The 13,652-nt window shown below is 40.1% G+C and overlaps 1 protein-coding gene across 11 annotated transcripts in view; it reads left to right on the forward strand.

Moving 5' to 3' along the window:
* RASAL2 (RAS protein activator like 2) overlaps positions 1–13,652 on the forward strand; it is a 202,963-nt gene that overhangs the window by 135,760 nt on the left and 53,551 nt on the right. For all 11 annotated transcript variants that reach the window (XM_069789664.1, XM_069789665.1, XM_069789666.1 and 8 more), the window contains one exon: positions 487–593. In XM_069789664.1, coding sequence (XP_069645765.1) covers positions 487–593 — 107 coding nt within the window. The remainder of the gene's footprint in view (positions 1–486; positions 594–13,652) is intronic.

Here is a 13,652-nt window from a genome sequence, read left to right on the forward strand (position 1 = left end):
TGATGAGTCTTCTGCTGGTTGCATGGTTTGAGCAAGTAGTGTGATCATATAAGACCGAACTTTGACCTTTCTCAAATTGTGTTCAGCTGTGACTAAAATTGAGCTTCCCTGTGTCTTGATTTTAGTTATCCGTTTAATTACTGCATTGCTTATGTAAAAAAAAAAAAAATTTAAAAAAAAAAAGTTCTCTGAATACTATCTCACAATCTAGTAATAGAGTACTAAATATGTTTGAGTATTGATCTTTACCAGCATTTTTTTATTTTTATTGCCTACAATCAAGTCAGATTCACAGCCTTGAATCTGTCAGTGGCAATGCCATTGTGATTTAGTAAGTAAATAAGATGTAGAAAAATAGGTGAGTGTAATTCAGCAGTTTAGTAATGCGCTTGAAACTTTGCTGAGGTGTCTGTCCTACAGAGCATAAAACCTGACTATTCCCCACCCCCCGGCATCCATTCACCTTCTTTTTCTTCTCTTCCTTAGAGGTCCCAGCAGAGAGATCTCCTCGCAGACGGAGCATCTCCGGGACCAGCACCTCTGAGAAAACCAACTCCATGGATGCTTCGAATACTTCTCCTTTCAAAGTGCCAGTAAGTGTGCCTTTCCTGCAAAGGAATTTTTCTCATTGAATAGGAAGAGGACATGAAAATATCACAGTGTACAACTAAGCTCGGGGCGGGGGTGGGGAGCATTGCTATCAACTGTCATGTATTATCTCTGGTAGATCCATAACTTGCTTATTTTCCTTGCCTTGATCTAAAGTTGCAAATAGTGAAACTTATCAGTGTTAATGTGGGCAGTGACCTATATAAATACTTTTGAAGTCGCCACCAGGGATTGCATTATGTATTCAATTTTGACTAGGAAAAAAGTTCGTTTAGGTTGGCGATAGCATGTTATTTTCCCTCATGCCACTGAAGTCCATAGAGAATTAAAATGACTTTATAGTTTATTCGGAAGCTGATGAAATTTCTGCAGGTGTGTTCATTGCTCTTTAGCTATTCACTTTTTGTCAAGAGTTTGGTTGGCTGTGAGTCTGCATGAGACATTTTCAGCTAGAGTCCAAATTTTCTTGTTTGTATCAGTCTTTGGTCAGTGCATCCAAGAGCACAAAGGCCTTTCTATTATTAGACTGAGGGCAAATGCTTCAAGTTAAAATGAGGTGCTCTGTAATTTTTTAACAATATTTGTTCATGTTTTAAAATGCCTAACTTTAATATTGCAAGTATTTTCATACCCCTCTATTTTTGGCAAGTAATCTGTCTACTTTAAAACCTGAGGAAAAACAAAAGAAGAATTATCTAGGGAACATCAAGTTTTTTGTATATTTCTCTATGGACATGAGTACCATTTTTGTACCTTGGTGTATATGTTCTTGCTTTGCTTTAGACAGCATGCATCCCTTTTAAGCACACTTCATAGCTCACTTTAGATCCATATGTGTGTGAAACTTGGTTTTTTATTAAATCCTACATTGTGTCATTTTAAAAATAAACCTGTAAACTCATGATTTATTGGAATTGAAAAAGGGACCAAGGAAGCAGTGAATATACTGAGTATCCATACTTGGTCCCTTTTCAGAGTCATAGAATAATATAGATCGAAAGGGACCTCCGGAAGTCTCTGATCTATCCCCCTCTTCAAAGCTGGACCAGCTTATATCTGGTTGCTCAGGGCATTCTCCAATCAGGTGCTGAAAACCTTGAAGGATGCATACTGCACAGCCTTGCTGGACAACCTGTTCTGATATTTGACTATCCTCATTGTGAAGAATATTTCTTTTGTAAAGGCTTTGTTGTCAGAACAAAACTTGAACTTCCAATGTCTATTGAAAGACCATGAATCACATTTTCCTCTAGTTCAAAAAATATCTGAAGTAGCAGTTAAAGCAGAATATATTGCTTAGCCTTGAGAAGAGAAAGCACTGAGGGAAATCTTAGCAATGTGTATAAATACCTGATGAAAGGAAATAAAGACTACGGAGCCAGGCTCTTTGGACAAGAGGCAGTGAGCACAAACTGAAATATAAGAAATTCCATTTAAACATAAGAAAAACCTTTTTTCACTGTGAGGATGATCAAGCACTGGAACAGGTTGGCTGGAGAGGTTGTGGAGTCTCCATCATTGATGATACATTCAAAAGCAGACTGGCCACACAGTCCTCAGCATCTTGCTCTAGTTTACCATGCTTTGAGCAGGAGGGTTGGACTACACAATCACCAGTGGTGCCTCCCCACCTCAGCTATTCTGTGATTCTCTGAACTATCCTTTATCACTTCAATGACCTGTTTTCTGGGTGGTCCTTGGGGAAAAAAGGGTCTTGGTCTAGTTGCATGTGAAGTTGTCACAAGAATATTCTGTTATGTCAAGTTCTGAGACTTTTATGCTGAACCCATGGTCCACACAGTTCCAGGAGGATTTCTGAACTCTGAGAGCTTTCAAAAGTCCTAGCTATTCTCATCTTCATTTATAAGAAATTCTCTGTCTTCTTTGTGTTCATCTACAAGTAATTGCCCTAGCCTTTATGTATACATGCATTGTCATAGTCTTCGTCTAACAGCTGCAAGCTCCATATCAGAAGTGTTTGATTACTATCTGTATTGTTTGTTTTATATGCCTCCTTTTTAGTTTGTTCCTAATTTTTGTACAGTTTTTTTTAATTGATCCTATCTTTTAAGTGATGTTTTGATGTTTGTCTAATTCTTCTCTAATAGTTCTCTAATACTTCTTAGCTCCAGCTCCCTTTCAAAACAAGAACATTGCAGAATGTTTCTCATTTCCCCTGGCAGGGTATTGGGCTTTTAGGACTCTGGCAAATAGGCTCAGGAAGCAATACATGGCTGCCTTTCTTGGGCATAAACCAGCAAAAAAACTAGAAGCTATTTGTGCCACATGTAGCTGGTATTATGCTTCTTTGTCTGCCTGGCCACCTGTATACCCAGGAGCATAATGCACCCTCCTGTCTTTCTCATAGGGACAAGGCTTCTGGCTTTGTAGGTTTTGCTCTGAATAGCCCATTTATATGCTGTTACTCCTTAGCAGGTTGTGGTGCAGGTGGGGGCTGAGATCATTCTGTTTTAAAACGTGCCAACTTCTGATCTCTTTAAAAGAGCAAGCTGCAATTAGAAGTCAGATTGCCTAAGAATACAGATGATCTCAAGCCAAAACTACTGAAATAAAATACCCTGTTAACTTTGCGGATTGGCACACATCTAATAGGTGGATGATAAGATGGGGAGGAATCATGTTTCTTCCTTTGATTTATATTAAGAATTTCCCAGCTCTCAGAAGTAGGTAAGATGACTTGGGCACCTTGTGGAAGTCTCAGATCAGTGGTCTGAGCTTCAAGTGAAGTAAGGGGTGCTTATAATGGCTTCAAATTTGTGCATGTGTGTGTGTGAGGTCATCTTTATTTGACAGGGAGTTATTGTACCTATAAAGGAGATTAATAATAAGAGAACTTGCGTTTTTGTTTTTCCAAACATTGACACCTACAGTATAGGTTGGAAGGTTATAGGTAGCTGCAGTGTAGTGCTGTCTCAGTTATTCTTTCCATGGACCTGACTCTGTGCCATACCTCTTCTACTCACTGCTAGGATTTCTAACATAAAGCAGCTTAAGGCAGGGGACAGCTTAACCTTCTTCCATACTGATGGAAAATTATGCTGAGACTTTCATAATAAGTTGCTTTTGCAGCTTTTTAAGTTTGCCTCTCAGAAAAGCTATTTAAAAGCTGTCTTCTCAATAGGACAGTGGCTTCCAGCATGTTCTGTGCAGTTTTTTTTTCCCTTCCAACACCAGGCAGTGGTACTCACTCAGAACAGGGCATCTGTTTTTTTAATACTGCTAATTGGCATTTGTTTAGCATCTGGAATTTTGATTCATAACAGCATAATGGCCTTTAAGCGAACATTTCCTTGACGAGACATTTTTTAAGTAGTCTTTTCAGTGGCAGTGGTCAATGAAGGATTTATTTTCAGGGGCTGACGTGTAAAGTTCAGGAAATTAGCCATTGTACCTCCTGCATGTGCACTGGAGGAAAAGACATATGTTTAAATTTACTATTGTGTGAAAAGTAGAATTTCAGTTCTTACAAACATACTTTTTCTCGGGACTAACCACTATATGGACCAGCATGTGCAACATGTTTGTTCTGCTTATCTCCCACCAAGGGGAATAAAGTGTATTCTGCTAATGCTGACATTGCACAGCACAAGGCATACATAGAGATAGGAGCTCTTGGTGCCTGTCCTTCCTTTTTCTTCCACATTTCCCCAAATATTCTTGTCTGCAGTTAAAACATTAGTCTACATTTATGTTCTGTTGTGTTATTGCCGTTTGACAATTTCCAAGCATATCTGGGAGGAATATTGAGAGAGAACAGAAGGGCACAAAAGGTAGGAAAATTGAGATGAGGAAGCGTGTGTCTTCTCACATATAGACAGATGTGTGCTGTTTATAGATACGCATATATAGGAAAAGTCATATTTTTAATAATGAATATTATTTGACTGAACAAATAGGAAGGCATACGGAACTGGCTAGAAGTAGGCATCGTGACGCATAGGTGGGCGAGAAACCAGCTTTTCCCTTCCCACACACACTATGTCCTGGCAGAGTGTCTCAGTCTCAGTGCATCCCGTTCCCTACTGTTGCACTGTTGAGCCCCAGCAGCACTGCCGCAACTGACCATATTCTCTCATTGCTCTGGCATTGGAATTGAGGGACCAGGGCAAATATGAGATTATCAAAATCTTCAAACCTCCTGCAGTGGCAGGGTAGAGAGGAATTGCTAATCCACTCTTCAGACTCGCATTGTGCTCTCTAATTTTTGCTTCTTTGGGGTAGGGTTGTTAGTGAGTTGTTATTACAAATAATATATGATTCATCCATGTCTTCTGGCTATTAGGAAAAAAGGCAAGAAAGAGGCGAAGAAACAAGTGCAAATGAGATAGGAAAGCCAGAACACAATCTTTGAACTAAATAAAATTATTTTTATAGGAACCCTGTGCGCATGTGATGGGAAGACTGATACTTACAGATTGCCTGCCTTGGTTTGTTTCTAGTCAAGAGTATAATTGGATCTATAGAAATACTGTCTGCCTCTTTGCTCTTTAAGAGTACTGCTAAATGGAACAGAAGACAATGCAGCCAGCCTAAGTGAAGGTCACAGCTTGATGAGATCTCACGGCTGCCCAGCCTCATCTTTTATGCAGTCAGCAAGATTGTTGCTTCTCCAGAGCACAGCTCCACTACCGTCATGCTGCCAGGTTAGAACAAGTCTGATCTTTTCTGGCCATGTGACCTGATGGCATACAAGTACATCTTTTTAATTCTGCGTCAGCGCCAATGCAGAGATGGAATTGTTGATTTACCTTAGTGTGAGGCATCGCGGCATCCTTCATGAAAAACTGGCTGTGCTCAAATCTGTCCTCCCTGTTGTAAGATTAACATTTTTCCTTCCACTTTCCACTCTTTTCTTACCGTAACACATTTGAATCTGCTTTCATTTTTTATCATTTGCCTGTGATGTGATGGCTTAGGTATGCTGGCTATTATTCTGCAGATGTTGCTGGAAGGCATAAATGGGTGATTTGCTATCTCTAGGTTGCTCACCAAGTTCTCATCCATATCTTTATTCTGGCGTAATACTGTTCATAGGCTCTATAACCTTCACAATATCTTTCTGCCAAAGTGGATTTGTTCATTGCATCAAACTTCAACATTGAGTCAGATGATGGATATATCCAGTCTGTGACACTGTCTGGTGGACCTCGAACAGCAGGAACATTTTTCTCATGTTTGGTGTAAACTTGACTTTATCTAATTCCCCTGCAATTAACGTAGGGGAACTATGAATTCATATAGCTATAAACACTGGTCACATTCCAGTCGTCCTTCGTTTAATAGTGTTTAAGTGTGCACCAACTCATTCTATTCTTTACCTCCAAACCATGGCTTAGTCAAGTCATGCAGAATTTAATTAGTGCATCCTCTGCAAATCAGTCTTTCTGGCCCTTTTATCACTTTTCTTGCTCCTCTGTTTTTAATTCCTTTCAATTGATTCTCCAAATTCTGGTACTAAAGTTCACAGGAATGTGTGTTATCAGTTTCTAATTGCTCACAACCCTTTGTGTTACTTCTCTGTCCTCCCTGGCCCTCGCTTCACCTCCTAATTTAATATAGCTCAGTGTAATTAATGTGCTGTTTAACTTTTCTTCCAGATCATTAACAAAGATGTTAAACAGAAGCAGTCATGCCACTATCCCCACCACATCCCATTGGACCCTTTCTTCTACCTTGATACCTCATCACTTGTCATAACCACTCTTTTTAGATATTCCTGCAGCCAGTTCTCAGGTTTGTGTTACTAGCTTTGACAAAGCTCATTTCCATTAATTTTTCTAATTAGTATGTATGTTGTATTATCAAAAGGTATTCTGAAGTGTTGGGCTGCTTACTGGCTGTGTGCCAGGGGCCTAAAGAGCCAGGGTCACAAAAATTACTGCCTCCTTCCTGACGTGAGGGAAAGACAAAAATGCAGCTTCTCGAATCGTGGTGAGGTAGGCTGGAGGCCATCACTTCTCCACATACTTCACTGGCTGCAGCCGATAACTCTTGTTTCATTAAACGCTCTGATAGACTTGGGTGACCTGTTTCTTATTTATTGTTTATCACTGTTGTTTTGTTGTTCTCTAGATAGACTTCCGACCTTAATTCCTGGATAGGGCCTTTTAAGGATGCTCTTGTGCTAGTGCCTGATGTGGACAGCTCCCATGAAGGCAGCCAGGCTCTGCTCCCAGTTGCATCCATGCTAAACACCTTGCTGAACTGGGATCTGAAAAGCTGATGTAGCTGTCCCCAGCTATTGGGTAGCTCTTGTTTCTTCATGAATTTTTTAGTATGATTCCCAGTGACTTGGAAATTTGATTCTGTTAGTACTTTTGACTGCATATCACGCAAAGTACATGCCATCTTATGATACATTTTATTAATAGATGTATTATGAATGTATCCCTCTTGTGGGATCCTCTCCATTTCCTTGGTTTTATTATTATTGTTCTTAAACTTGTTCATCCTATTCTGCACCCCTCCTGTGACTGTAGACAATTTTTCATTGGAAAGTTGAAATTGTTATCTGGCCAAATCTGCAGTGCTGTCCCATCAGGGGAAAAATATCTTCCTGATCCTTGCTGTTGATCAGCTTGTGTCCTCAAGCATGATAATTGCTCACTCTTGTTATTTTTAAACCTGACTAATGCAGCTACATATGTTATTCTTCCTTATATAAACACATAATCCTTTTTTAATCTTGCTGAAAAAATTTGTCTGTATAATATCTTATGGTAGAGAATTCTACGGGTTGATTTATAGATAGCATTAGAAAAGGTCTCCTGGCAATCAGTTAAATGTGCTGCCTCTCATGTTAAATTGCCCCTTGGTTTTCTTATGTAACAGCGTGCATGAGGAGCTTAGTTAATTTCCATTCTATTTGTTTTATACATCTATAATCCCTTCTTGCTTTTGTTTCTAAAATAAATAGTTAGTCTTTAAAACATATCATTTGTAAATCCCCCTCTTGTCTGCCTTTAATCAGTTTATACTTCTGGAGTTTAGTTTTGTTCTAGTTTTCTTGCTGAGATGAGAAGATCAGAAGAGAGTGGTGCATTAGTGCGAAAGCTATGGCAGATTTACATAATACCACTTTACTTTTATTGTGCTTTATCCTTTGTTTATACATTCAAACATGCTTTTTATTGTTCTCCGCCTGTGCACAAACCACCTCTTCAGTGACACAGTGCCAAGCTTTATGGATGAGTGGATGGTGGAATCTGACTGTTGGAAGTCACTGTCTTGTTCTTTATATTACCACCAAGATGTATGTAGAGTTGTTATCATCTGCTTTTCTACTGTGTGAGTAGCTGAGAGCCTTTTCAAAGGTAGTCACTGCTAATATTTTAGTAATGAGTGTTACTGGGCTCATAAGCAAATTTCTCCATCTCCTTGCTAGTTATACTGGCGCTTTGCTGTTGTTCTACAGGGGATAGTAAACTTCACCATGTTTGCTCCTAAACCCTGGAACTTCCTGCTAGTTGTATCTTTCCATTTTACAACGTGGCTATCTTCCCCTGCTTCTTTGCTTCCCATAGCTTTACAGTGTTACTGGCACAGGAGAGCATTTTCACTTGGCTGTGATTTTTTTTTTCTCCTTGATAGCTGCTTGTGAGCAGCTTAAGAAATAAAATCCTTCATGTGCTAACAACGCACAGTAGTTGGGAAGCAGTTCTGCTGTCGTCCATAGTCACTTGAGTGTTATCTTTGTATCCATCCAATCCTTCCCCTCAGATGGAACAAGTCTCATCGCTCTGTAAATGAAGTTACCCACCTGCTGTTATTAATAATGCATTAGTGCTCCTCATCGAGAATTATAAATGTTCAAGATGCATTGCAAGCCTCCAAAAGGCAATGTGTTTGTCCCCAGAAACACCTAATGTAGGTAACGGTCCTGCAAACCACAGCACTGCATATAAGATGAACCTTTATTGTCACCCATTTTACCGTGGTTTTGGGGCTTTGAAACTTCCACTAATACTGTTGTATTCTATTGATGGGTAATTCGTGTTATATATAGTTTTATTAGTTCATGACTGAATTAACCTTTCACTTTCAAAACAATAAAGACAATCATTATTTATTATGCATGGGCTGTTCTCTCCAAAGTGAAGAATCAGGACGTCTATAGGGAGCAATAGTTAATGAGCTGAGTAGTTCATACTTGGGCTGCCTTTGAATTTGTTGGGCAGTTCATGTGCTGCTCTGCTGAGATTAGGGACAGACAGACAGTTGTCATCTTTGGCACGGAGTGAGCATTTCCTAAAGCCAAAGCTGCCCTGACCAACAACCATCCCTGAGTTTAAAATACTTGGGGTCAGAGTTTCTGTGCCTTCCCTGTGCAGCTACGGCGGGAAGTTATAAAAGCCTGCTGAATTTATCACTTCTCCTATGGTGATTTCTTCTTGGCAGAGTGAGAGAGATGAGATGCTTAACTTCCAAATGAGATGAATAGAATTCTTAGTGGGATTGAATGATTTTTAGATAATTTTTAGGAATTGGGAATTGTTAGCCCAGTGTTTGATGCTTTTGGCTGAGATGATGAACCTGCTCTGAACCTATTCCACATGCCCTATTGAGTATGTGCTTGTGCTCGCTTGCGCTTGCTCTCTTCCCCTGGCTTGCTCACACCCCCCTGCCCCATTCCCCTAAACATGTGGTTTTGAGGGGAATTTGTACTGAGCTTTGTCCCATTAGGTGTGGACCATCAAATCTGTCTCGAGAGATTAAGGCGTAATTCTTCTACAGTCATTCTCTCACTGGACTGACAGTACTGATCTTTTGCAATTGCATCCTAGCTAATTTGTCCTACCAGTGTTTTGCACTTTTTTAATTAAGAACATAGTCTTATAATTTCTGGCAGTTTGGGTAATAAGTTTGCATGTTTTTGTCTGAGGGTGTTTGTTTAAGCAGTAAAATTCCCACTATTTTTAAAAAAGTTCCATGATGATTCCTAAAGCTCAGACACTTCATTATAAGGTATAAGAACCAAACAGCAGTGTATTTTATGTTGGAGTAAGTCTTTAAGAGAAATACCTAGACAATAAGAAAGGAAGTAAGGGTGGTTTTGTCTTTTTAATGGTACAAGCTACAGTTATTAGCATTGGCAATGATTTCTTCTCTGTAGAAGGAAAAGGAAAAAGAACTTTCAGTTAGATGGTATTGTTGCAGATAGCAGTTTATTTTTCATCACTACATCTTTTTTATATCACATTCAGTATTTAAAAACATTTCCTTTGGCAAATGGAAGTTGCAAAGCTCTGCTCAGTTCTGGCACGTGTAAATTTTTCATGCTGCTCCCAGGTTGTCCATCTGTAAGCACTGGCCCTGCGTGAACTGCCAGCAAGGTACAGAGAGCAAATACTGCAAATGTTTTCAAGTCTTTTGAGGATGACCAATAAGTACACTCTTTGTTTGAATAATTTTTATCCTTAAGTATATTCTTCCCCTAATTTTTTTTTTTTTTTTTTTTTTTTTGGTATAGTCAACTCTGGATAGGCTTATTCAACCCCAAATAGCATATTTATTTTGTTAGTGAATAGATTATGATCAATTAAACCAAGAACATGTTTCACTAATGTTAAAGCAATGCCAATTTAAAATTGTGCATGCATACAAAAATGAATATTCATGGTCCCTCTCTGAGTGGGATTTGGAATGACTCAATAATAAATACTTTTGGACTCCTGCTGAATTGGGTCAGCTTTGTCTTATTTGCCCTTAAGGGGAGAAAAACATGTTATTTTGTGTTTGCAATTTGAGTAGCCTGAGAGGTACTGGAATGAAGCCAGGGTCCACCAGATCTGAATCCCTGTAGTTGGGTTTGTTACTTTTTTATGCTGAGAGGTCAGAATATATGAAAGTGCCTTTGAAAGTGCTATACATCCTCTACTTGAATTCCAGCAATGGCCCCAAGAGAAGCCCAAGAGCATCTATTGATTATGGGGTTTTTTCGAAGGCACTTCTTTAATACCAGGACCAAGAAAAGTGCAGGAACATGGGTAGAGTTTGAGTAGCACACACAGCTAAAAACACTTCTTCCATTTTGAAAGTACCTTTTTCCCCAGCACACTATGTAGATGGGGGTGGGGGGGTGGGGTGGTGGTGGTGGTGCAGTATCTAGATATCAGGCCCTTTCTTTTCCACTTTATTTCCTATTTCAGGGGAATATAGCAGCTTTCACCCTTGAGGAGCCTGCTGGCTGGCAAGCCTCAGAAATTGAAGGGCAGTCTTAAATGTAGCACTGCCTTCAGATGCAGAAAACAGATTCCCTCTTCCTTTGTCCCCTGCAGCACCATCCCACAGGGCATCCCAGTTTCTCTGTGCTGCCCATGGACAGGCATGTGTCAGGCTCTGGTGTGTGTGAGCAGGTTGTTTCCTACAAAAGTATTTGGGAGAGGATGATCTGCATGTGCTGGAAAGATCCTACAGCCTGCATCAGGTTTTCAGTAATAAATCACCATCCAAATCTCAATGGAAGAGAAGAGACAGGCCATCTGGCTGTATTTGCTGAAGATGTCATGGGTGTGGACCTGAGGAACTGTGGATTTGGTGGGATTTTTTTTACACTTGACAACTGAGCAGGACTCACTTGGTTATTCATCGAAAGACAAAGAGTGAGAACAAGTGCGAGGAGAGACAACCCACCCACCAGTGTGTACGGAGAGGGGAATTGTGTGGTTTCAAGAAGGGTTAGGATACAGGAGTGAATTGTGTGGAGGAAGAGGGACAAACTGAATGTGAAGGGACCAAGAATAACAGAATGAGGAAAGGTAGAGAGGGGGGTTGAAGGGTGTGCTTGTTTAAAGGGAAGAGGATACATTTTGTTTCAAAAGGAGCGCTGAAAGTATGGGAAGATAAAGGCAAGTATGAGACGGGAAAATTGGTTTAGAGATGTTTGCAGTGTATGTCTTGAACCTGACCAAATGCGGGCTTTGCTGTTTGGAAGTAACTTCTTTTCCAACAGTTAACTTGGCATCCACTGATGAGAAGAGGGTGATAGCCCTTTCCTTTGAATACTGTAGAGCAGCCCAGGTTGGAAGGGACCTCAAAAGATCACCTGGTCCAACCTTTTGTGGGAAAGGGAGCCTAGATGAAATTATGTAGCACCCTGTCCAATCGTAGATAAACCTCATTTTCTTCCTGAAGAGGTCAAAGAGATGTGAGATTTTTCAGACTAAAAGATTACAGATAAACTCATCTCTGGTTGTGATGGCCTAATTCTTATGAGTCTGAGAGATGAACGAGTCACATACTTCAGCCTAGCTGAGTCACCTGGAGCCAATAAAACACTCTTGCTTTGTAGGTGTTCTGCATAGGAAAGAACAGGAGACCTTGTTTGTCTCCAGTTTGCTGATTTCTGTATTACAGGAGGCAGCTGTGGGCAACATCTGTCACCTGTACCAAATGCAGCTTGTGGAGGCTTGCCTTGCGAATGTGTTCAAAATTAGCTGTACTCGACTTCTATCCAAGCAAAACATGGATGATGGAAGACAGGGCTGGCCCCAGTTGACTATCACTGTCACTAGACCATAACTAAAGTAAGGCTGTATATGTGCTGGTTCAATCCACACCAAAAGAACATTCACTTTGAGCAAATTCTACCAACCTATAACCAGTCTATAATATTTTTAACAAACGTGGTTTCACTCACATGTGTTTGGTAAGTGCACAGGGTACGGTGGCTCTGCGCAGCTGTTCTGTGAAGGAGCAGAACAGATTCGGCCAGTGAAATGTTGTTTAATCCTACTGGATTAAGAATCTCTGTATTTGCTTTGATCATGCCAAAGAATGTGTATGCATGTATGTCTGCAAGCCCTGGAAATATTTTGACACAATATGGTTTATTTTAAATGCATATTATGCTCAAAGTAATTTAAAGGGCTATAAGAGAAAATCAAACTCGCAGTTGTTGAAATATTTCTGTGATTTCCCCACACATAGAGATGCACATGCCCCTTTGTGTATCAGTGGTCAGATGTACTCATGTTTCACTACTGATAACACAGCAGTAGCTCTTGATGGTATCAACAAGGAGAGAGCTATGAGGAGAGGTTGAGGACTTGTTTACCTGGCAAAAAAAAGGCTAAGGAGTGATGTAAGGCAGCTTACTGCAATGGAGAGGGGAATTACAAAGATGATAGAGCCAAACTTTTCCCCATAGTGGCAGATGCTATAATGAGGCAGCAGCTGCAGATTGCTGCTTGGGAGGTTTTTTTTGAACACAAGGAAAATTTTTCTCACTGGAAGGGTAGTGCAGCACTGGACTGAGTTGCCCAGAGAGGCGGTAAAATCTCCATCACCAGAGGTTTTCAAGACTTAGCTAGACAAAGTCAGAGTTAGACCGACCTAGTGTTGGCAGTACACCCACATCGAGCAGGAGGCTGGCTAGATGATCCCCAGAGGCTCCCTCCAACTAATGTGTCTTTAGTCAGTGATTGTTTGGTGAACAATTGTAGTTCAGAGGACAGATTACCTGAAGATTTAGTATTTTTAGATCATAGGTAGATTTTGGGGTTGAGCTTTGCTTCAAAGCAATACCAGAACTGGTATCTGAAGTCACTAGTATGTGAAATCTCTTGAAATTTTCAATTCTGGCTAGTGAGACTATTGAAATTACAAATTATTCTAAGACTTAACGTGCTATATCTAAATTAAAAAGGAAAACCCAGGTGCAACTGTGGGTGCAATAGAAGCTCATAATAAAGGACATCTTGTACTCTTAATCTGACCAAGAATTAAAAACATGGCATGTAAAGGGGAGGTAGGAACAAATACTGATATCTAAGACTACTCCTTATTAAATGGTAATTGTGGGATTTGGGGTCTCTTGTATAATAGTTGGAATTCATTGAAGTGCACCTGTAATGTGAGTAGTGCTAATTATGGCAATTTGAAGCTATCACATACTGGAACTGTCATTGACAATCTAGCCCTGCCTTTCTTCCTGCTCAGAGGAATCCCAATAAAGCATGTTCTGTAATCGTTGTCAGTGGGAATCACTGCTGAGTTTGGACTCAGTGACAGTGCATTGATTG

The sequence above is a fragment of the Haliaeetus albicilla genome, chromosome 8 (assembly GCF_947461875.1).
Source record: "Haliaeetus albicilla chromosome 8, bHalAlb1.1, whole genome shotgun sequence".
In the NCBI taxonomy this organism is placed as follows: Eukaryota; Metazoa; Chordata; class Aves; order Accipitriformes; family Accipitridae; genus Haliaeetus; species Haliaeetus albicilla.